A 26034-nucleotide genomic window follows, 5' to 3' on the forward strand; every position below is an offset into this window, starting at 1 on the left:
TTAAACACTGCGCCACCAGGGAAGTCCTAAAGACCCATTTTAAACAAAGAGAAGAAAAGGTATTTGGGGTTGAGAGATACCGTGTGTCCTAAGGCAGGCTCGTTGAATCTTTAAGCATAATAAACACACATAAGGAGAATAAATGCTTCTTAACGTATACAGTTCAGCGGCTGGAAGCCCAAGAATAAAAGGCAGAAGGAGTAGAAAACAGGGCATTTTTGCCATCCCAGGTCACTGATGTTGTCACTCATTTATTCCATGTACATTTAGCAAGCCCCAAGCCCCTGGCGTTCATGACCCAACTTGGACCACGGGATGATGTCACCCTCCCTACCTCATTCGTTGTGCCTTTTCTTCCCCAGAACCTCACTAAGGGTTCATAAATGCTTTCCTTCCACTCTGTACCCTCTGCCTTGGGCAAGCCCGCAACCCCCTGCGTTCCTGACCCAGCCTGAACCACAACCCCCAATATGCCCCCTAAGACAGAGGATCAGAAGTATGTCAGAGCATTTGTGCTGATTTCTTTTAGAAGTGATAATATAGGGTCTTTTTAAACTACTTATTTTTTAGAGTCCCCTACTGAAATATTTATTAATGGAATAATATATTTGGAATTTGCTTCAAAATAATATTGGATAATATTACATAGCAATTTTTAAAAAGAAGCAAACAAATGGATGAATTTCACGGACAATGTTGAGTCGAGAAACTACACCCCAAAAGAGTATGATTACCTTTAGATGAAGATCAAAAACAGGCAAAACCAACCTTTTGAGAAACAAGTTAGAATAGTGGTTAGAATGCCTTGCAGGGAGTGATAGTGATAGAAATCAGAATAGTACCTACTTCTGGGTGGTGGGTATTGACTGCAAGGGGACAGGAGGGAAATTTCTGGGATGATTGAAATGTTCTACATCTTGTCTTGCTGATGGTACACAGGTGTAGATAATTGTCAAAACCCATCAAATGCTCAAGATATGTGCTTTTCATTATATACTAATTATATGTCAATAAAAGTAGGTTTTAGTCTCTTGTTATCATAATAGTTATTTTTTAGCTTAAAGAACACTTACTCTGGCCATCGGTTTTCTTCATGACTAATGCTATGGACGTTCTCTTTGTACATAAATCTCTGTGCAAGCCCATAGGCATTAATTTTCCTTGCCAGTGAAGAAATGAATGAAAATAACTGCACTGTTATTTAGCTATGAGAGTAATTCTGTTCTGGAGCCAGAGAAACTTAGAAAAACCCAGCAGGAGTTTGTCACTAACAAATCACCCAATTAGGGATCTTCATTCTGAATTACCACTTTTTCTTACGAGGTATGTCAAGGATCCATATCACACAGGATCAATGAATATAAAATCAATGTTCTCATTTGAGAGGCCAAAATGCACCATATGCAGTGAGCCAGAGAAAGCCCAAACCCAGCTGTCTAGGTGAAGCCAGGGACCTCTCTGCCCTTCACTGCCAGGCACTGGAGGGCATTAGGGTGGAGGTGACCCACACACACCCCTCACAAGTCTAAGGGTTCTTCATGAAGAAGTGAAGCTGTTCCCCAGGAAAGAACTTGAGCCTTGGAAGCTAAGCACATTTTGAAAATAAACATTCAGTAACTCAACAGAGAGAAGGAGGATCTTCCCAGTCCTAAGAATAATGTTGGATCACCTAGAGGGTCACCTTAGTCAAGGTCAGCCTGGCTCTGAGTAGCAGGACAATTGTGACCTGAAGACTTAGAAGCTCTAGTCTCAGCCTGAATTTATTCCTTCTTCCCCTGGTGTTGTTTATAGTTTTAAAATATCTCGCAGTTGGGACTTCCCTGGTGGCACAGTGGTTGAGAATCCACCTGCTAATGCAGGGGACACGGGTTCGAGCCCTGGTCCAGGAAGATCCCACATGCCATGGAGCAACAGAGCCTGTGCTCCACAACTACTGAGCCTGTGCTCTAGAGCCCGTGAGCCACAACTACTGAGCCGTGTGCCACAACTACTGAAGCCCGCGTGCCTAGAGCCCATGCTCCGCAACAAGAGAAGCCACCACAATGAGAAGCCTGCGCACCGCAACGAAGAGTAGCCCCCGCTCGCCGCAACTAAAATAAAGCCCACGCGCAGCAACGAAGACCCAACACAGCCAAAAATAAGTAAATAAATAAATAAATTTATTAAAAAAATATATCTGGCAGCTTTCACCTGATTGGCATTTTTGTCAGTCTACTGAATTAATTCAGTCTACTGAAGTTTGCTGGCATTCTGCAGCCATTTCACCTGCTGAGGATAATTCAGTAGAATTATAAAACTTGATTCACATTCTGTCTTGTGCTCCACAGATTATACATAGAGAGAGAGATTAAAAATTAGGGAGACGATTCAGGCAAGAAGGGAACGGGATATTTACATAAACCCAAAATATCTCCCACAAAAGTACTTATTAACTACAAAAGGAAAAACAGGAATTTAATGGTGGAAAAATCTGATGGACACCACCTTAACCAAATGATCGACATTCATAGCATCAATAATGAAATCAACCCACAATGTATGCCTCATAAGATACACTGAGAAGGACACAATATCACTTTTGGGATATTCTTGGTCAAAATGCATAATCTGAATCTAGTAACAAGGAAACGTCATAGAAACCCAAGTTATATAATGTCAAAGTCATGAAAGACAAAGAAAGGCTGAGGAAGTGTTCCAAATTAAAGGACCCCAGAGAGACATGAAAACTAAATGCAATGTGTGATCCTGGGTTAGAATAAAAATAGCTATAAACAACATTAATGGGATAATTGGAGATATTGGAATGTAGACCATAAATTAGAAAATAGTATTGGATCAATGTTAAATTTCCTGAATTTGACAACTATGTTGAGGTTACGTAAGAAAATATTCTTGCTCTTGGGTATTCCCATGGAAGTGTTTAAGGGTGAAGGGACAGGAGGCCTTCAATTTACTCACAAATGGTTCAGAAAAAAAAGTGTGTGTACACATGTATGTATATATACACACACACACACATATATACATATGAAGAGAGAAGATGATAAACCAAATATGGAAACTGTTAATACATAATTGGTGAATCTGTGCGAATCTTTTTTCAAATGGGGTAAAAATGAGGGTGGAGATCTGAACAAGGCTCATCCCCTCTCTGGATCACTCTCATACCAGAAAAAGTCAGAAGAATTCTCAGTTGATCCCAATAGGAACAAATTGAACTGGTTTTTGGGTCTATGCGTGTCTAGCTAGAGGACCTAAAATGACTCAGATCACCTTCATTTTTTCCCCTTTGTTTCCATGGCTAATGTGCTCTCTCACATAACAGTACCACTTTTTTCTTAGAAATGTCACATGCTTAAAATCTAGGCACAAGTAAAATGAAGTTGTAAACAATGTCAAATTTTGCTCCCTTCCTCATCAGTAAGGAAAGATTAAATGTGTTGCTTCTCACGTTGTTCATTTCCCTTTTGCTAATAATAAGCACTCATCTACTAATATACATTTGCTTTTTTTTTTTGGCTGCGTTGGGTCTTCATTGCTGCACGCGGGCTCTCTAGCTGCGGTGAGCAGAGGCTACTCTTCGTTGCGGTGTGCGGGCTTCTCATTGCTGTGGCTTCTCTTGGTGCAGAGCACAGGCTCTGGGCGCGTGGGCTTCAGTAGTTGTGGTGTACAGGCTCAGTAGTTGTGGCGCACGGGCTTAGTTCCTCTACAGCATGTGAGATCTTCCTGGACCAGGGCTCGAACCCATGTCCCCTGCATTGGCAGGCGGATTCTTAATGACTGCGCCACCAGGGAAGTCCCTGCTTAATGTTTTAAGATCATCTTTTCTGCATGTCCTTATACTAATCCTATCATTGTGGGAGCAGTTTGTTCAATTTATAAACAGACTAGGATCTGTAGATATTATTTGTATTTTAATATGTAGTGAGGGCTGTTTTACAATTTATAGCTCATGAATCTATATATTTACTGCTTAGTCTTCTGGTGACATTAAGTTACAGCTTGAATTAGGATGAGGGTAATAACTATACAAAGATGCTTTAGTAATTTATTTCTTCATAAAGCACTTATCGAGGGACTTCCCTGGTGGCGCAGTGGTTAAGAATCCGCCTGCCAATGCAGGGGACACGGGTTCGATTCCTGGTCCGGGAAGATCCCACATACCGCGGAGCAACTAAACCCGTGCGCCACAACTACTGAGCCTGCGCTCTAGAGCCCGTGAGCCACAACTACTGAGCCCTCATGCCACAACTACTGAAGCCTGCGTGCCTAGAGCCCGTGCTCCGCAACAAGAGAAACCACCGCAATGAGAAGCCCACGCACTGCAACGAAGAGTAGCCCCCACTCGCCGCAACTAGAGAAAGCCCACGCGCAGCAATGAAGACCCAACGCAGCCAAAAATAAATAACTTAATTAATTTTTTAAAAAAATTCTTTATCTAAAAAAAAAAGCACTTATTGAAAGCCTTCAACATGTCAGGCACTCTGTCAGTTATTTGGAATGAGATAGCTGTATGAGTTAGACATGTCAGCCAATCATGGATTATTTACTTTTCTTATACTAAAAACAAAACAAAACAAAACAAAAAACCACCACAATGGCTGCAAGTTCAAATGAGAACCAACAATTGATGCCTCCTGATCACCATCTTTCAGCACCAGGTTCACAGAGATCTACTTATCATTCAGTTTGGGTTTCCATGTGAAGAGTGAGTTGGAAAGCCAGAAAAAAGTCCAACAGCCCCACAGCCAAGAACTAGACTAAATATAACAAATCCCAGCCTTGGACAATTCATGGTCAAGCTAACACAGTAGTTCCCAGCTCTCAGTTTCTAAATAATCTTCCCCAAACCAGGGCTCCTGGGAGAAATGGTTGATTTCAGGGATGGGGATGGGAATTATCAGCCAGAAAACACAAAAATGATCAAAGACTAATTAGGACATGGCCAGAGGACACAAAAGCCAGACTGAAAGGGCTCCCAGTGGCCAAATGTGGGATAATTTAAGAATAATAAGAGGAAGAATTATAATTGATTATAATACATTGAATGATAATTTTGTAAAAAAGCATGAGTCCACAGTGATACTTAGAGTAAAAGATCCTTTTTTTTTTTTTTTGGCCACACTGCGTGGCTTGCAGGATCTTAGTTCCCTGACCAAGAAATGAACCCAGGTCATGGCAGTGAAAGCGTGGAGTCCTAAGCACTGGACTGCCAGGGAATTCCCTAAAAAGATCTTCTTTACAGAAGAATACTGGCTAATAAACATAGAAGAAATGATAGAACTGGAAAAGTACTCTCTTGCAATCCCCAGTGACCGATTCAGGAAAAAAATCATTAATGGATTCTAAAACGATTATACAAAAGGCTGTTGCGGAATAAGAAATTAGCATGATGTTGAAGTATCATGCCATAAATTATATAGTGATTTCAACGAGAAAGGTACTTTTACAATGGAAAGATCTAGTGGTCACCACCTTAATCAAATGGTCAAACTTAGGGTCATCAATAGTAGGGAGTCTTGGCATTTAGTGCCTCCTGAAATGCAGTATGAAAGACACAATATCACCATCACAAGTTTTTGCCAGAACCTAATCAAACCTCTAGACAAACTTCCGGGATACAGGAAATAGAGAAGAGAGGAACAAGTCAATCCCCAGAGGAAGTAACCATACAACTCAAGACTGGGGAACATTTTACAAGACAATGTTTTTTTTAATTAACTACCCTTGTATTAGCACAAAACAAACAAACCCAGCAGCCCCAGGGCCCAAGAATAAGTTAAGACACAGATAGGCAAGGAGTGATTTTCCCAGGCCCAGGTATGGCGCCCCAGGCCTGCGTGGCACAAACTTCCTGAGCAAACTCCCAAGGGGACTGGGAGTTCGAGGATGCTGGAGGGGCTTTTCCTTTGAGATGAGGGAAATGGAGCAAGGTGTGGGTCCAAAAAGGGCCCGCTGTGAACATGAGGACACTGGATCCTGGCTGGTGGCCTTGCCTGGCCATTCCGCCAGTGGCTTACCTCCACAAGTAGGGCCCTTGATGGCACAGTAGATGAAGCTCACATTAGACTCCTGGGACCAACAACAGGAATCCAGGCAGGAAGAAGGTGGTGCTGGGGACACCTGGAGACGGGCCGCCTCCAGGCCCACACCAGTCAGGATCAGCACTCTTACTTGTGATCTCATAAGGAGGAGAAAATAAACCTGCCCTGGACCTGCTTAAAGCAGACACGGAATAAATGGAAGCTGTTCCTCTCCTGCTCCCCAGTCCCAACAGCAGGAGCAGGAAGGAGGTCAGCACCACCTGGGGGCTCTTCTGCATCAAAGAGTGTTGAGGTTTCTCTCTAAGAAACAACTAGCATTTTAGGTTCGGGTCAGTTGATGTTCCCTGGAGGTCTCTGCCAGCTTGTTTCTCAGTGTCTCCATAACAGACCTAGGTTTGGGGGTAGGTAGAAAAATCAAATAAAATGAGCATGTCATCTTTCTGGGGGGATATATGTTGTAAAGAACATGGTAAATCAGTCAAGGACAAGGCAGAAAACATGATGCAAAGGCTCATCCAATGACTTATCAGAGCTTACTGCGGCATCTTGGCATATTGTGGATGTGGGAGGGTGATTAAGAAAGCGGCTTGTGATTTGGGGTTTTTTTAGTTTTGTTGTTCTGCTGCTGTCAATCATCAAGAAGTGATGATAATTGTTTTTCCTCTCCCAGGACAGTAGCCAGGTACCTCACAAACTAAAATCTGGACTTTTCTCTCCCTATGGGGGCAGTTAATAAGTGTTTTTCTTAAAAAAAAAAAAAAAAAAAAAGGAAAGAAAGAAAAAAAAGGAACTGCAAATCAGAATTTAGCATGAAAACAATATCTAAAGAACAGGCATTTGCTGTTAAAAGTATAAATTTGTTGAGGGCATTAACTAGACTGGGGAGAGGATGCAATGCAGGCTTTGTGCTTTTCTGGTTGGGAGGGAAATCAAGAATGAAGATAGGGCTTCCCTGGTGGCGCAGTGGTTGAGAATCTCCCTGCCAATGCAGGGGACACGGGTTCGAACCCTGGTCTGGGAAGATCCCACATGCTGAGGAGCAACTAAGCCCGTGAGCCACAACTACTGAGCCTGCACGTCTGGAGCCTGTGCTCTGCAACAAGAGAGGCCGCGATAGTGAGAGGCCCGCGCACCGCGATGAAGAGTGGCCCCCGCTTGCTGCAACTAGAGAAAGCCCTCGCACAGAAACGAAGACCGAACACAGCCAAAAATAAATAAATTAAAAAAAAAAAAAAAAAGTTTAAAAAAAAAAAAAAGAATGAAGATAATTGTTCCCCCAGGATTGGAAAGAGAAATGGTAGGGATGGGGACACGAGTCGTGCATATTCAGAGGGTCTGAGGTGGCAGGACTGCAGGTGAGTCTGTCCACTGGTCCTTGGGAGGACTGAGCCATAAGCCCCGCAGTGTGGCAATCTCTGGGGATGGCACCAGGTCATCTGTGTTTACGAAGTCCTCTGGATCATTCTTAACACGTTCAAGTTTGAGAACTGGTCTATAGTATAATTCCATCGGGGGTTTAAAAAATTGTGAGCGAGTATGTGTATACACACTCATACATACATATGTATATTAAAAAATCATACATACACACATGTGAACATATGCAAAAAGACCAGAATAACGTACACTCTGTTCACAGTAATATATAGACGAAGGATTCAGATGGTGAAGAGTACAATTTTCTATTTTTTAATTGTGTATTATTTTATGTTAATTGTATCTTTAAAAGATATTTCAAAAGAAAGGATGAGGTGTAGTGTGACCAGGGCTCCCCTCCTCTAGGACTCCCTGGGCTCTGCCCTCTGCCATCTTGTCTGGCTCCCCTCAGGCTCACAAGATGACTGCAGGAGCTCTGAGCACCACATCCAGACATGACAATACCTAAAGGCCACTTGCTATGTGTCTCTTTCATTAAGAGTGAAAAATGTACTCCTTGAAACCCCTGAGAAGCCCTCCCTAGCGTGTCATCAGCTAGAATTACAGCACATTGCCATGCCCTGGCTGGCAAAAAAAAAAAAAAAAAAAAAAGGGGGGGGTATGGACCCAGCATGATCAACTTGTACCAAGCAGCGTTTACTCCTTGGAGATGTCCCCTGCTACATGTGGCCAGTGGAAGTAGGGAATGCTGAACAAAATCTGGGTAGAGGGAAGAAAGGGATTAGCTGTTTTGTAGGCACCCAACAGTAGCTGCCACATATGTTTATACTGCTCTTCACAGAGTTATTAATTTTAGATAGAATCTGTTGAGTTCTATCTGGTTGTGTTCATTGAGGATGTAATTTTTTACATCTCATTATACTCCATCATTCTCCCAATATAATTATAGCACAAATTTTGGTTATAAAAAAATATAGTGTTCATTTATCATGACTTTAAATATTGTTACTTGATAAGCCAAGGTGTGTTTTATGATTTATGACTACATTTTCTTACTCAACTTTTTGCTTTTCCTGTACTTCACAGTTGCCTGGATTTTTTCTTCTGTAATTTGTTTTGTTTTGTATTACCCCTTATTATTTTTTTCCAAATTCTCCCACAGATCTGTGAAACAATATGTTTTCTGAACACTCAAAACACTTCAAGTAATCTATTAGTTCCTTTTTTTTTTCCTGGCCACGCCACGCCTCATGCGGGATCTTAGTTCCCCAACCACGGATTGACCCCGTGCCCCCTGCAGTGGAAGCACAGAGTCTTAGCCACTAGACTGCCAGGGAAGTCCCTATCAGTTCCTTCTTTGTTTGTTGTTTGTTTGTTTTTCAGCTCTCTCTCCCACAATGCTTTATCCTTCTATTCCAGTCTGGACTGGTTACTGTTGCCTTCTTGGGGCTTCCTTTCTCCTTCTCCTGTGCTGGATTTCCAATTTCCTAGATCTTCTGTATTTTTTCTACATTACTTCCTCATTTTTCTGAAGCACACATATTCTTGTAACATCATGGTTAAATTATTTAGTCCTTGAATATCCAAAAATACATGTATATTACTTTATATTTCAAACTTATAGAATGGTTGTAAGAATAAGAATAGTACATGAAACCTGTTACCTTTTACCCACATTCACCTACTATTAACATTTTGCTCCATATTTTTTAGTATTTGCTTTTTCTTTCTCTCCCTCCTTCTCTCTCTCTCTCTCATGGGTGGGTGGGTGGATGGATGGATGGACAGAGATAGATAGATGATCATTTTTTTCTGAAATATTTAAGAGTAATTTGCATACATTGTGGCCCTTTACCCATAAATACTTCAGTGGGTATATTTCCTTAGAATATTCTCTTACATAATAACAATACTGTTATCTTTAGTAAATTTAATATTTTTTAAATTTTATTTATTTATTTATTTTTGGCTGCGTTGGGTCTTTGTTACTGTGCGCAGGCTTTCTCTAGTTGCGGTGAGCGGGGGCTACTCCTCGTTGCGGTGTTGCTGAAAAACGGGAGAGACTAATAACCCATAGAGACGAAGAGAGAATTAGCGTACATGATTGCACACGGCATAACTGTCTCCTGCATCTCCGGGACAACAGCACCGACATCAACTTTCTCAAATGTGAAAAGTAGTGCCATTTACTATTTATAGGTTAGCTCTGGAAAAATAATAAAAGAGTGAAACAGAACAAAAGGTATAATAGGGGCAGGGTGGACACATGGCTGTTAGTGCAGGGCCGTTAGCGAGCATCTGTTAGTGGTCCCGCTCGGCCATTGGTTGCCATCGCAGAGGCCCCCTCCCCCTCCCCCTCCTCTGTGTAAAAGGGGCCCGAATTCTGACTGAAGGAAGATGGTTCTTTGTCACACTAGTCTGCCTTCTTCCCGGTCTGCTAGCTTTCCCATTAAAGCCGTTATTCCTTGCACCACCAACTCGTCTCCCGATTTATTGGCCTGTTGTGCAGCGAGCTGGACGAGCTTGGACTCGGTATCAAAGGAACCCTTAGTTTACGAAAAATGTTCTATTTCTTTTATTTAAAAAAAAAACTGTAGACATGAGCTAAAAAATTATATAAATCATGACTGTGTCAACCATGTATGTACTAGGTGTTCATCAAAGTATTTAAAGAGATTCAAAATGGAAATATCTTAAATGTTCATTAATAAGAGACTGGTTCCATGAAGAAGAAAAATCCATGCAGTACAATATTATGTAGCTATTAAACATGATATTATGGATCATTTGTCGACTAGGACATGTGCATGGTATTCTGCTAACTGAAAAAAGGAGTCTATGATAGAATATGCATATTACAGAATGCACATTCATTGTGTGTGTGTGCACGTATGTTTGTGTGTTCACCAAAGTATTAAGTGTGTTTGTGTGTTCACCAAAGTATTAAAGGTGGTGAAATTCAGGCCTAGATACTTTTCTAGGCAAGATTTTTGCTCAAAACATGTATTTCTAATTAGAAAAAAAAAAAAAACTTAAAAAATTTTAAAAGCCATTTTACATGATCAAGAGATTAAAAGTGGAAATAATGTAGACACCTCTTCTCAACTGTTTATAAAATAATCAAACATCTTGTTTATGGAAAATGAGAGAGCTGAGAAGGTACAAGAAAACTGCCCTGCCCCAGGACAACAGTGGCTATAAAGAGAACCTCCTTCTCAGGAACGGACACAATTTGGCTTCACATTTCTGCTACCTATACATTTGAGACTCATTATTTGCACTTTTGCAATCTAATGGACATCACTCCTTCCATAATTAACCAATTTGCTAGTAGTCACTGAAGAACAAATTGCAACTAAGCTGCTAAGATTGCCTGCAAAACAACAGCAAGAAAAAAATAATCTATCCCATGTAAGTAATTACTTGATACACTGAAAACTCCTGCTATACTTGAGACTGTTTTTCTTAGAAAGTTAAAATCAGAGCTGAAAGTGGGCATCGAAATGCTTCAGTTCTGTCTCTAGCCACTGTGTCCCTTAAGCAAGATCATTTACCATCTCTGGAGTTTCTTTTTATACAAACCTGAGATAGAAAATCTAACTTGGGGACTTCCCTGGTGGTGCAGTGGTTAAGAATCCGCCTGCCAATGCAGGGGACATGGGTTATGATCCCTGGTCCAGGAAGATCCCACACACCGTGGAGCAACTAAGCCCGTGCACCACAACTACTGAAGCCCGTGTGCCTAGAACCCGTGCTCCGCAACAAGAAGCCACCGCAATGAGAAGCCTGCGCACCACAATGAAGAGTAGCCCCCGCTCGCGGCAACTAGAGAAACCCTGTGCGCAGCAACAAAGACCCAACACAGCCAAAAATAAATAAATTTTAAAAAAAGAAAATCTAACTTGCAGTGCATTGTGCTTTAATATTGCATGGTAAACAGCACAGGGCAAGTATATATTTTTATCATTAGTAAAATCCAAGGTGTCCTTGAGAAGGTGGCAAAGGTGTAAATTGAAAATTCTGACCAACCGAAATTTCCTGTAACACCACAAATCTATTGTAACTAGTAGGTAGGTTGGTAGAAATGAAATAACATTCATTACTGATTCATTTATGAGAAATATATGAGCCAGCCTTATAATTGGGCTTCATGTAATAAAAGTTTCAAAATGTTTTCTTTAAGCAATATATTCTTTTCTATATTATCTAGCTTTTAAAACAATGTATTTAGGTTACAGCAAATCACATAATTTCTTTCTGGACAGCCATGATATATTTGTACTGATCTACTTATAAGGGTGTTAAGAGAACACATTTTGTAAAGTACTTTAAGAGTCATTAATTCAAGATATTTTAGAAACAAAATATCTACTATTGTTTTCAGAAAAGAGATAGGACAAAGGCGGGGGGTGCTGGACCACTGGAGGGCAGCATTTGGGACTGGGTTCCTGGAATCTGGGACAGAATGAGAGAAGCAGTAAGAGGAGAGTAAAGGAGGAAGGAGGGGAGAGGAATAGAAGTATATTTTCTCAGCCTGTGCCACTGATGCTTGATCCCACTACACTTTATTTCTCTATAATTCTGTATTTTGTATAAATGTGTATAATTTTGCATAAAATGTGTTTATTTCTAAACAGTATATTGTTGTTTTAATTCATATAAATCATATTACAGTGTATCTTAGGTTTTGGGGGATTTTGCTTTTGCTTTGTTTTTGCCTTGTTTTGTTCTGTTTTGGTGATCAATATATTTAATATCTGGTAGCACAAAATCTCCCACCTCCTTCAAAATTGTCTTAGCTATTCTTTGTCCTTTACTCTTCTGTATAAATTTTAGAATCAATTTGTAAGGTTGCACGTGTGTGAGCGCACACACACACACACACACAAACCCCCTTGTAATTTTGATTGGAACTGCTTTTAACGTATAAATTCACTTGGCAAAAATTGTAATCTTGATATTGACCTTCTCTACCCATGAATATAGTACATTCTTCAGAGATTTCAGTCATTTTCTATGCCTGTGATGAATATCTGCTATTTTATAGCTGCCCAAGATATTTTGAAAATCCTTTCCCCATTTTAGGACTTCTCCACATTATAAATCTCACTTTCCCAGGTAGACTCCAAAAACTATTTCCCAGAAGCCCTTGCTACTTAGACTTGCACATACAACCAATTTCCACTGAGCCAGTACAGCTTCTCAGAAGATGGAAATAAAGGTCCTGAGACCATACAGTCAGTATCCTACCAAAATGGTTGTGGGTGTACTTGCTTTTTCTCAGAATATGTAGCAAACCTCCTGGAGGTCTAGCCTCTCTCTTCAGTGGGGTGGGGTGGCAGTCTAGTAGCAGGCACCAGCAGCTGCTGGGTTTCCATTGGAGCCTCTTGGTACTGTCCTTGGTCATTTTTCTTGGCATCTGTCTATGTGGCATCCCAGCTTGTTTCCTTTTTGGAAATTCTGTAAGCTACCTAGTGGTAGGTAGGAAATCCCTTTCTGCTTAAATGTGTTAAAATGGATTCTGAGGAATTCCCTGGTGGTCCAGTGGATAGGACTCCATGCTTTCACTGCTATGGGGCTGAGTTCAATCCCTGGTCGGGGAAACTAAGATCCCACAAACCACATGGTAAGGCCAAAAAAAAAAGATTAATGTTGAACAGAGTGACAGCAGGCCACAAGCTAACATCTTCAAGGAACGAGGGCATGTGACCCAGAGGTTCCAGCCTGATGACATAAGATTCAAAGGTGGAGGTTTTGGGGAAAAGGGAGAGGTGAAGAATGGCCTGAAACTGGCACAGAGAAAGAGGAGGACCCAAGCTATGTGATATTAGGAATGTGGAAGAAATATAACCACCATTTCAGAGGGTGCCTGGGAAACAGCACCCTCAAGGGACGAGCAGGTTTTGATTACAGCGAGAAGGTAAAGGCCACGTTAGGGATGCTGAGCACGAAGGCACCTTCACTACCAATGGGCCGCCAGCTTCAGAGAGTGGAGTGAAGTTTTCAGGAGTTGGAGAAAGGTAACACACGAAGACAAAAAGGGGAATTGAAGAGATGTAGAGGATTACATTTGCAGGAGGTGGCGGTTACCCTGGAGTTCCGGGCTCCTTGTGGTGACTGAGACAAACACATAGTACGTGCTGAGAATGCTCTGACAGTCTCAGGGCTGTTAACAATGGGAAGGCTGAGACTGCAGGATGGTGGGGGGGTCTGGACCCTTAGGGAGAGAGGCTTTCACTTCATTCCTGCCGCCTGAGGCCTGAGGACAGGGTAGTCTTACTCCAATACTTGGGGCCTCCTCTTAATAAGGGCTGATGAAGGCACAAAGCCCTAGACTTCAATTCTGGGAAATCTCCTTGAAGTACTGATATTTCTTTTATGACTTTCTCCTCTACCATGTCTCTATTCCTCTCTTTACTGCCTACTTAACTATTAGGTCACCTATCCTGGACCTCTTTTTACCACTTTCACCTCTTCTTGTTATACTTTCTGGGTGATTCCCTTGACTTTATTTTCCAATGCTGACACTGAGTGTCTCATTTCTGATATCAACTTTCAGTTTTCAAGAGTTCTTTTTTGTTCTCTGAATTTTCCTTTTTTACAGCAATCTATTGTCTCAGGGTTAGTTGCAAACATCTTCTGTAACCTTAGGATGCTAAATTTTCTTATTCCTGCATAGTCCGTTTCAATTGGGCTTTTTTTCCCCCCCTGCTTCAGCCTTTTGCACATCCTTGGTTTTTTATTTTATATTTAAAAATGGAGCATCAAAAAGCTGGTGAGAAGTTCTGCGTGCACAGTTGGCACTTCTGTGTGGAGCTATTTTACTGAGGAATCACTGGTCTCTTCACTTGACTTGATCACATCTCCCAAAGAAAGTTCTGATTTCCAGCCTAGAAGGTGCACAAGTCTATTAGCAGGTTCTGGATAGAACCAGGAGTAGAAGGTGAGGGGGTGACAGAGAAGGACCTAACATTCAGTGTGGTTCCCCAACATTCAAAATTCCTGCTACACTGCTCCAGAGAAGAGAGGGGTGGGGAAGTGACCAGGAATCTAAGTGCTTCTTAAAGACTTTTAGCCAATTTTCCTGTTCTTCACCCCACCAGCATCCCCTTCTTCCAGAGGTTTCTGAATCTTCAGTTCCTAAGCCTTTCTGGGAATTCTGCCACATGGGGGTGCTGCTCAGCTTCCTGCAATGTGGCTTAGGATTTACCTTTCTCAGCTCTGCTAGAAGTCACAACTCTTTCACCTGATTTTGAGCTTCCAAAATGTTGTCATCAGCTTATTTTCATTGTCCTTCTGAGTTTATGCTTTTTAATTTTTAATCTCTTTACTATCTTAGTGGAGTTTCAGGAGGGTGTAAATGCTAACATGTTCAACTGCCATCTTTACCAAACCCTGGGGACTTCCCTGGTGGTCCAGTGGGAAAGAATCCACCTTACAATGCAGGGGATGCAGGTTCAACCCCTGGTCAGGGAACTAAGATCCCACATGCCGCGGGGCAACTAAGCCCATGCGCCACAACTATTGAGCTCGTGCGCCTCAACTAGAGAGCCTGAGTGCCGCAAACTACAGAGCCCACGTGCTCTGGACCCTGCGCACCACAAATACAGAGCTCACGCGGCCTGGAGCCTGCACACCACAACTAGAGAAGAGAAAACCCACATGCCACAACTAGAGAGAAGCCCGTGCCACAAAGAAAGATCCCGCCTGCCTCAATGAAGATCCCGTGCGCCACAACTAAGGCCCGACGCAGCCAAAAATAAATTAAATAAATAAATAAATAAACAAACACCAAACTCTGTTGTGTATCTTATTTCTAAGTTTATTGGGAAGGGGGCTGGTGGTCTGTTTGTTTGGTTTTTAGGTTTTGGTTAATTTTTTTGTTTCCCAGCACCATCCCACCCCCCACCCCAACCTTCTGAATTGCAAGCCTTCAAACTCATTTTCTAAAGAATGCATCCAAGACTGTAAACATTGCTCCAAGTACCACCTTTCGCCACATCCCCTAGACCCTGCTATGATCTATTCTTACTGCTGTTCAGTTCTAAATCATCTGCAGCTTTCACTTTGCGCTCTCTTTAACCCAAGAGCTATTTTGAAGTGTACTAACTTTATATAAGAAAAAAATTTTCCTCATTCTTTCATCCAACATGCAAATAAACCACAAAAACAGCAAAAGGTAACCAATGTCAACCCCCACGAACCTTCTGGCAGTGGAGACCTCAAGAACTCTTCGTAAGCTACATCAGTTCTCTTTGCCCCTTTCTTTTTTTCCCTACAGACCAAATTTCACTTACTTTTCTCTCTTCTTCTAAACTGATACCACCCAAACTACTTTTAGAGGTTTCTCTCCTGAAGATCACTGTGAAATGGGCAAGCTCTTCATCAAGGTACACCCCCCAGGCATTTGCTGCTCAAGGCACCTCTCTCAAAGTGTGGTCCACACTAAAGGTCTGGGCATCACCATGGATATCCAAAATCAGAATCTCCGAGAGTTAGGCCAGAAAATTACTCTTTTTACACCAGCTTATTCAGACACATGGTAAAGTTTAAGAACCAATAATGTAAAGGTTGGAGACACATGTAGACAGCAAAAGCAACTTTAAAAAAATGTATGGCCCCTTCCATCAACATTTAAGGATTTACTTTATATTAGTGCTAATACAGGCAGACCTCAGAGATACTTCTGGTTCAGTTCCAGACCACCACAATAAAGCAAATATAGCAAGAAAGCAAGCCACACGAATTTTTTGGTTTCCCAGTGCATATAAAAGTTGTTTACACTATAGTCTATGAAGTATGTAATAGCATTATCTAAAAAAAAGAACATACCTTAATTAAAAAATACTTTATTGCTAAAAAATCTTAACCATTATCCAACAATGCAGTTTTGTCATAAACCTTCAATTTGTAAAAAACAGTATTTACGAAATGGATAAAGTGAAGTGCAAAAAAACAAGGTGTGCCTGTAATGCATAACTCAAGTTCTTTTTCCAGGAATTACTTCACACAGTCCTTTGCACAGTTATAAAAGATTCTCACCTAAGGTCAAAAGCAAGAGCAATCCAAAATTCCACTTCACTAACCTGTCACATAAGCTTAACCACTGACCCGTTACATAGCCCTCTTTATTCCTAAAATACAATTCTGCAGGCATATTCAGATTTCCCCCAAATCAGCTGCTCCTATTTCTTTAGTAATTTGCCAAAGTTCATGTTTACAATTTGGAGAAAAGTCAATGTAGAAACCAGTGCTTGCAAACAGGAAACCAGAATGCACACCAAGAAAAATTTATGCAACGGATGGAGCAAAGATGAATGCCTTGGTGTATATTTACTTAGGAAACCAAAGTTACAAGGAAACATTTAGATATCAAGAGCAAAACTAAAGATTAAAAAAAACAACTTCATGTTTAAAGACATGATTGCTATTGATCATATAAATAATTGTTATCACTGCATGTTTCTTTTTTTGTTTTTAAACTGGTTATTTCAAATGATCTTTTGCAGAGACGTACAAGATCCTCAATGATCTGTGTCAATAGCAACCCAACTCAAAGCTCATTCAACTGCATCAATACACAACACCTTCACCCACTGAACAATCTGCATTCATTTCTAAAGGCTATGGTTGGAAGCTCATTCCAATTCTCAACTCTGACAGGTCTTAAATGCCTCCTCTGTTTCTCCCAGGCTGCTTCTCTCTAATCACAGGGGCCTAATGCGGGGATGTCCTCTCTCTCAAACGTCCCTAATTCACCAAAGCGTCCTATTAGCACTTCGACCACCAGCAGCCTAACAATGCAGACACGGCCGTTACTGTTCAAGCCTGAAAGGGACCAACATGAAGGTCAAGTATTTCCATTTTCTACCCAGAAAAAAACAGAATATATTATACAAACACAGTCTTTAAATATATCTCGATTACAATGGCGTTTATGCCGAAACAGCTGTAACACATGTACGGTGTAAAAGCCACAAATCAAGCTTAAGTTAGGTTGGAGATCTGCTGTGTGTAACAGCCACAGAAGTGCCAAGACAGAGCTCACGAGGGGTGAGGAGAAGGGGTCAGAATAACTGGGGAAGGCTTCACAGTGGGAGGAAGACCCTGGAAGACTCGTACTATTTGGACAGGAGAAGAAGGGACTCCAGAGGCGGGCAGCAGCATGAACACAGGCCCAGAGGCAGGGATGAGGACGGCGTGTGGCAAGGCCAGTGAAGGCATGGCCACAGCCGGAGCAGAGCAGGGGCCCTGGAAAGGCATGGGAGCTAAGGCTGAAGAGGGGCCCTGGGGACACAGCAGGGACGGCCTGAGGGCCTTGCCAGGCTTCTTCTCCACGGGGTGCAATTTCTGATGCTGAACAAAGCTGCCGTACCACTTGAAGGCTTTCCCACATGCCTGACACTCATAAGGCTTCTCTCCGGTGTGAACTCTCTGATGCTGAATGGAAGCAATCTTCTGGGTGAACGCCTTGCCACACTCCTTACACTGGTAGGGTTTCTCCCCGGTGTGAATTCTCTGGTGGGCGATAAAAAGTGACCTACACCCAAAAGCTTTCCAACATTCCTTACATTTATAGAGTTTCTCCCCAGTGTGTAGCCTGTGATGCTGAAGGTAGGCTGCGCTCCGACGGAAGGCCTTGCCGCACTCCTTACACTCATAAGGCTTCTCGCCCGTGTGGATCCGCTGATGCTGGGTCAAGGCTGTGTTGGAGCTCAGACCTTTGCCACACTCCTTACATTCGTAGGGTCCTGCGCCGATGTGATTTTTCTCATGTACGATACAGTCATAGCTGGACTTGAAAGCTTTGCCACATTCCTTACATTTGAAGGGCTTCTCCCCAGTGTGGCTCATCTGATGCCGAATGAGCTTTGAGTTATATCTGAAGATCTTCCCACATTCTTTACACTCGTAGAACTTCATTCCACCTCGAAGTATTAGATTGGGATTCAGACTGAAAGTCTGCCATGGTGCCTTGCTTTTAAAATCAAAGTGCTGAGACACGTTTCTGAAAAGCCCTCCCACTGGCATGCTGTGCACCTCTGTTTCTTCAGGGGCTTCCTGCTTTACCACTGGCTCTTCTGTCTTAGTCCAGGACTCACCACCTGACCAAAGAAACCACAAGTGTTCCTCATTACTGAACTGGAAGGGAAACAGGATCCAGTGGTCCTGATTTTCTCTCGTAGTAAGTGATTTTTTAAAAATATACCCATAAGATGGCTACAAGCATCCATAAAGGAGGATGAGAGAGAAAAAGAAAAACAATAACGTATAACTGGAGAAGTGACGACACTGGAAACAGTCCAGGAAGTGCCTCTTATAAGGAAGGGCTGGGGAATGAACCAGGGCAGGTGAAATGTGCAGAATGAGAATGCGAAGGGGAATTCCCTGGCGGTCCAGTGGTTAGGACTCCATGCTTCCACTGCAGGTGGCACGGGTTCAATCCCTGGTTGGGGAACTAAGGTCCCGCAAGCGATGCGGCACAGCCAGTTAAAAAAGGGGAGGCGGGTAAGGAAAAGAGGCAGGAGGGGAAAAAAAGAAGAAAAAAGAGTGGGAGAGGTGAGAGGAATCAGCAAGAAATGGAAACAGGTTTTAAAAGAGAGAGAGGGAGACCTCAAAGAAGGGAAAAGACACCCGTGAGATGAGCGGCTGAGCAGCGCGGTAACACACACAGAGACACAATGGATCCCAATGCCCCACCTGGAAGCCAGGAAACCACCCCCTATTCCGAATTCTAAATAATGGCCTGATAATTCTACTTTTAAATATCCCACATAGGTGGTCCAGTGGTTAGGACTCCGTGTTCTCACTGCTAAGGGCCCAGGTTCAATCCCTGGTGGGGAACTAAGATCCCACAAGCCGCACAGCACAGCCAAAAAAAAAAAAAAAAAAATCCGCATAATATTCTGGGATAAAACATTAGTTCTTTCAGAAAGTCAGCCAGAACACAAGTTGATCGGAGAGCTGTAGGCCACTGTGGTATTACTGCTAAAGGAACCACTATTTACAATGTCACAGTATATGTGAGAAAAGAGGCCTGGAAACTTTCTTCCTAAAAGAAAGAAAACCCAAGTAAACAAAAGTTCCTGGGACTGGTAAGCAGTCTGTGGGAAATTTTAGGGTGGGTGGGTGTGTTGGGTGTGGTATTGGGGGAATATTCTTGCCCTTTCCTCTATAGCCCTATAGAAAACAAATACATCGTAAACCTCAAGATTATGACATCAGGAACTTTTAAATACTAAACATGATTTAAACACTAAAGAGGCAAATAAAATCATAGCTATGGCACAGATAAATCAGTTTGACCCACAGAATAATATTTCCCTTAAAGTATGGCTGAAACCCTACTTCTTTGCCATGAAAATTGGCATAAAATTAAATATTTTCCCTGGTAAGTGAGAAAAGAGGTGGTTTCAGAGGTAGTGGGTCACAGCTTTTCCGTGGGAGGATAGCCACGTGGATGTGGACAGCGTGCAGCTATGCACTCCTAGGGACTGGTCCTTCCGGGCTCAGTGCGGGAACTCAACAGAGGTCAGAGAGTGTACTGAGTACTACCTTATAAAAACTACAGGGAGCTTTGTTCTCTGTGCAGGACAAATATTTCTAGTAAACCAGGAAGGCAAAACCAGAAAGCACTAGGTCCTCTTACTCACCTGGACAGATGCCTCTCAAAATCTCTGCTTCCCAGGGATCTGGGCCCCATGGTGCTTCCCCTCTCTCCAGCTGGGAGATCAGAACAGGTGTGGGGAATGGAAGTGCTTCTCCAGCAAGAAAGAGAGAGAGACAAGTTGAGAGGAGACATCCAGAGCTGTTCCTGAGATCTCTGCCCACCCCATTGTGGGCTAGTTGGGGAGGGGAGAAGTGGACTGCCCAGGGGACCAATGAGCCACCAGGGGTTCTGAGGAAGGGGTCCAAACTGTGCTCCAAGGTATGGCCAGGGAGATAGTGATTCTCCTCAGGGAGAAAGTGCAAGCTCACCCTGACTCAGAAGAAATGAAATCCCTTCAGGAAGGATGTATGTACTGATATCCTGGGAGGCTCCTCCACACAGGAGAGGGCCCACATCCCACAACACTGGAAGGACGGAGGAACAGAGGTCTCCCAGGGGTACCCGGGAGAATCCTTTCCCTCAGGGTCCAGAACCACGCTCTTCCCTGGGAAGTAATGAAGTCCAATTTCAAAGCCAAAGGGAACCTGGGATTTCCCCACCCAGCATCTCCAAAGGCTGATGAGTGCAGAACTCCCCTCTGGAGCCATCAAACCTAAGGACTACTAGAATCCCCAAGACATCTGAGAAGAGGTGAAACTATCACAGAGGGCCACTGAGAGAGACCTTACCCAGGGAAGCCACATTTGCATAATTCTCCAGCATCACCTCCCTGTACAGGGCCTTCTGCACAGGCTCCAGGCTGGCCCACTGGTTCTGGGTAAAGTACACGGCCACATCCTCAAAGGTCACTGGCTCCTGAAACAACAGGTTCCTGCTGAAGCCTTGAGCGAGGGCCAGAGCGGGGCAGTCTGAGCTGCAGGGAAGAGATGGACCTGCCAGGGTCTGTGACTCTGAGCCCCGTGGAAGGTTTGGTCTACGGACAAGAGCATTCAGCACCCCAGCCAGAGGCCAGCCCTCAGCCAGTGTTCCCACCTCCAAACTCGGAACGCCAATGCTCTCCCACCTACTCAGCTCTGGGGCTCCAAACTGTCATCCTAACCTCATAACTTGGCATCTGGGGCTCTCCTGCCTGGTAACTGCATCAACGCCTATGTTCATTTCTCCATGGATCTGTCCCTCTAGCACCTGCTGCCCTCATGTACTCTTAACCTGTCACCTAATTTTTTGTACACCAACCACTCTCTCTGTCTCCACTCAGCCGAAGTACATATGCACGGCCGCATGTACTCCCTGCCCCAGCTTCTCCTGGCCTTCCCCAACAGCTTCCACTATGCGCAGAGGGGCCACTCCTTAGGAATAGTCCCAGTGCAGCTACATGTAAAAAAATGAAGTTAGAACATTCTTTAACACCATACACAAAAATAAACTCAAAATGTATTAAAGACCTAAATGTAAGACCAGATACTATAAAACTCTTAGAGGAAAACAGGCAGAACACTCTCTGACATAAATCACAGCAAGATCTTTTCTGATCGTCTCCTAAAGTAATGGAAATAAAAACAAAAATAAACAAATGAGACCTAATTAAACTCAAAAGCTTTTGCACAGCAAAGGAAACCATAAACAAAACAAAAAGACAACCCACAGAATGGAAGAAAATATTTGCAAACGATGTGACCAACAAGGGATTAATCTCCAAAATTTACAAACAGCCCATGAAACTCAATATTAAAAAAACAAACAACCCAATCCAAAAATGGGCAAAAGACCTAAACAGACATTTCTCCAAAGAAGACATACAGATGGCCAAGAGGCACATGAAAAGATGTTCAGCATCTCTGATTATTAGAGAAACGCAAATCAATACTACAATGAGATTCACCTCACACCAATCAGAATGGCCATTAACAAAAAATCTACTAACAATAAATGCTGGAGAGGGTGTGGACAAAAAGGAACCCACTACACTGCTGGTGGGAATGTAAATTGGTAACAGCCACTATGGAGAACAGTATGGAGGTTCCTTAAAAAACTAAAAATAGAGCTACCATATGATCCAGCAATCCCACTCCTGGGCATATATCTGGAGAAAAACATGGTGCGAAAGGACACATGCACCCCAATGTTCACTGCAGCACTGTTTACAATAGCCAAGACATGGAAGCAACCTAAATGTCCATTGAGAGAAGAATGAATAAAGAAGATGTGGTACATATATACAATGGAATATTACTCAGCCATTAAAAAGAATGAAATAGTGCCATTTGCAGCAACATGGATGGACCTGGAGATTATCATACTAAGTGAAGTAAGTTAGACAGATAAAGCCAAATACCATATGATATTGCTTATATGCAGAATCTAAAAAAAAAAGATCCAAATTAACTTATTTACAAAACAGAAACAGACTCACAGACTTAGAGAATGAACTTATGGTTACCAGGGGACTGGTGGTGGGGGGAAGGGACGGATTGGGAGTTTGGGATTGACATGTACACACTGCTATATTTAAAACAGATATCCAACAAGGACCCAATGCATAGCACAGGGAACTCTGCTCAATATTCTGTAATAACCTAAATGGGAAAAGAATTTGAAAAGGAAAAGATACTTGTATATGTATAACAGAATCACTTTGCTGTACACCTGAAACTAACACAATATTGTTAATCAACTATACTCCATAATAAAATAAAAATTAGGAAGCATCAGGAAGATGGCGGTGTGGGAAGATGCAGAGTTTGCATCTCCCTACAACTAGGGCACCTGCCAGATGCTGGTGGGGGACCCCAATGCCCAAGGAGATGGGAAGAAGCCCCAAGTGAACCAGTAGGACGTGGGGGGACTGAAGGGGGAGGAGAAGTGGAGGCTGGATAGGACCGGCGGCCCTGAAGGGTGGCTGAGAGGGGGGAGGGGTTCCCATGACTAGTGGGACCCTCAGGGGCTCGGATCATGGGGAGCACACCCAGCGTTTCCCCTACCCAATCTCCAGGACCAGAGGAGCAAGAGAGGAGCAGAGGGCATGTGCACCACCCACTCGGGCCCACGGAGACTGCTAAGCTCCCAGGCTGATTCCCCAGCCCTCCAAAGCCCACTCCAGGCCACATGGGTCCTGGGGAGGGAGACCGGGGAGAACAGGAGAGGCAGGCGGGAGGGGCCCTCTGGCACTGGAGGAGCAGGAGAGGAGTGAGGACGTTTGTCCTGCCCAATGGGGCCCAGGATGCCTGCTGAGCTCCCAAGTGGGGTCACCCACCCTCTGAAACCAGAGGTGGGAGGCATGCCTGGGCCCCTTCTGTTCTGTTGAGCCTAAGCCCCACCCCCCACACCTGTCAGGGCCTTTTCCAGCCCTGTGGGTCCTAATCATAGGCCCTGCCCACCGCCCAAACCTCGCCCCTGCTCAGGCCGTGCCTTCCAGAGCCAAGGCCTTTTCCACCTTTTTCTTTTTTTTCTCCTCCTTGTTTTTACTATTGTGGTTCTGTTTTACCTTCTGGTTGTTGTTTCATCATTATTTTTATTTTTATATTTTTTCTAACATATCTGTTAGTTTCCTAGTTTAATTTTATTTTTTACTTTGTTACTGTTCTCCTTTTTCTTTTTTCTTTTTTTTTTGTGCCACCCTGCGTGGCTTGTGGGATCTTGGTTCACGAGCTGGGGGTTGGGCTGAAGTTCCTGCAGTGGGAGCTCCGAGTCTGAACCATTGGACTAACAGAGAACCTCAGACCCCAGGGAATATTCATCGCAGTGAGGTCTCCCAGAGGTCCTCATCTTGGCACCAAGACCCAAATCTACCCAACAGCCTACAAACTCCAGTGCTGGAAGCCTCAGGCCAAACAACCAGTGATACAGGAACACAATCCCACTCACAAAAAAAAAGGAAAAAAAAAGGAAAAAAAAAAAAATGAGACGGCAGAAAAATATGTCACAGATGAAGGAACAAGGTAAAAACCTATAAGAACAAATAAATGAAGAGGAAATAGGCAATCTACCTGAAAAAGAATTCAGAGTAATGATAGTAAAGATGATCCAGAATCTCAGAAATAGAATGGAGGCAAGGACTGAGAAAATACAAGAAATGTTTAACAAAGATTTAGAAGAACTAAAGAACAAACAAACAGAGATGAACAACACAATAACTGAAATGAAAAATACACTAAAAGGAATCAATAACAGAATAAGTGAGGCAGAAGAACGAATAAGTGAGCTGGAAGACAAAATGGTGGAAATAAACTGCCGAGGAGCAGAATAAAGAAAAAAGAATGAAAAGAATTGAAGACAATCTCAGAGACCTCTGGGACAACATTAAAACACACCAACATTCGAATTATAGAGGTCCCAGAAGAAGAAGAGAAAAAGAAAGGGTCTGAGAAAATATATGAAGAGATTATAGTCAAAAACTTCCCTAACATGGGAAAGGAAATAGTCACCCAAGTCCAGGAAGCACAGAGAGCCCCATACAAGATAAACCCTAGGAAAAACACACCAAGACACATATTAATCAAACTAACAAAAATTAAATTCAAAGAAAAAAAGTTAAAAGCAGCAAGGGAAAAGCAACAAATAACATACAAGGGAATCCCCATAAGGTTATCAACTGATTTTTCAGCAGAAACTCTGCAGACCAGAAGAGAGTGGCACAATATACCTAAAGTGATGAAAGAGAAAAATCTACAACCAAGATTACTCTACCCAGCAAGGAACTCATTCAGATTCGACAGAGAAATCAAAAGTTTTTCAGACAAGCAAAAGCTAAGAGAATTCAGTACCACCAAACCAGCTTTACAACAAATGCTAAAGAAACTTCTCTAGGCGGGAAACACAAGAGAAGAAAAAGACCCACAGGATAGAAAGCCCAGAGTTAAGCCCACGCACATATGGTCACCTAATTTATGACAAAGGAGGCAAGAACATACAATGGAGAAAAGACAGCCTCTTCAATAAGTGGTGCTGGGAAAACTGGACAGCTACATGTCAAAGAACGAAATTAGGACACTCCTTAACACCATACACAAAAATAAACTCCAAATGGATTAAAGACCTAAATGTAAGGCCAGACACTATAAAACTCTTAGAGGAAAACATAGGAAAAACACTCTGACATAAACCACAGCAAGATCTTTTTTGACCCACCTCCTAGAATAATAGAAAGAAAAACAAAAATAAACAAAATGGGACCTAATTAAACTTAAAAGGTTTTGCACAGCAAAGGAACCCATAAACAAGATGAAAAGACAACCCTCCGAATGGGAGAAAATATTTGCAAATGAAACAATGGACAAAGAATTAATCTCCAAAATATACAAACAGCTCATGGAGCTCAATATCAAAAAAACAAACAATTCAATTAAAAAATGGGCGGAAGACCTAAGTAGATATTTCACCAAAGAAGACATACAGATGGCCTAGAGACACATGAAAAGATGCTCAACATCACTAATTATTAGAGAAATGCAAATCAAAACTACAATGAGGTATCACCTCACACTGGTCAGAATGGCCATTATCAAAAAATCTAGAAACAGTAAATGCTGGAAAGGGTGTCGTGAAAAGAGAACCCTCCTTCACTGTTGGTGGGAATGTAAATTGATACATTTACAATATCAATATCATACATATGGAGAACAGTATGGAGGTTCCTTATAAAACTAAAAATAGAACTACCATATGACGCAGCAATCCCACTACTGGGCATATACCCTGAGAAAACCACAATTCAAAAAGAGACATGTATCACAATGTTCACTGCAGCACTATTTACAATAGCCAGGACATGGAACCAACCTAAGTGTACATCAACACATGAGTGGATAAAGATGTGGCACATATATACAATGGAATATTACTCAGCCATAAAAAGGAACAAAATTTGAGTTATTTGTAGTGAGACAGATGGACCTAGAGGCTGCCATACAGAGTGAAGTAAGTCAGAAAGAGAAAAACAAATACCGTATGCTAACACATATATATGGATCTAAAAAAAAAAAATGGTACTGATGAACCTAGTGG

The 26034-nt window shown here is 42.5% G+C and overlaps 1 protein-coding gene across 5 annotated transcripts in view; it reads right to left on the minus strand.

Annotated features, from left to right (window-relative positions):
* Positions 1–26034, minus strand: part of ZNF621 (zinc finger protein 621) — a 289130-nt gene that overhangs the window by 249968 nt on the left and 13128 nt on the right. For 3 of the 5 annotated variants that reach the window (XM_059939375.1, XM_059939378.1, XM_059939376.1), the window contains 3 exons: positions 20760–20886; positions 20075–20182; positions 15223–18526 (listed from right to left, as the gene is read on the minus strand). In XM_059939375.1, coding sequence (XP_059795358.1) covers positions 17466–18526; positions 20075–20182; positions 20760–20886 — 1296 coding nt within the window. In that variant the 3' untranslated portion in view covers positions 15223–17465. Of the gene's footprint in view, positions 1–15222; positions 18527–20074; positions 20183–20759; positions 20887–26034 lie in introns of those variants that run through there. The other 2 variants (XR_009505808.1, XM_059939377.1) reach the window with 2 other exon arrangements.

The sequence above is a fragment of the Balaenoptera ricei genome, chromosome 11, assembly GCF_028023285.1.
Source record: "Balaenoptera ricei isolate mBalRic1 chromosome 11, mBalRic1.hap2, whole genome shotgun sequence".
In the NCBI taxonomy this organism is placed as follows: Eukaryota; Metazoa; Chordata; class Mammalia; order Artiodactyla; family Balaenopteridae; genus Balaenoptera; species Balaenoptera ricei.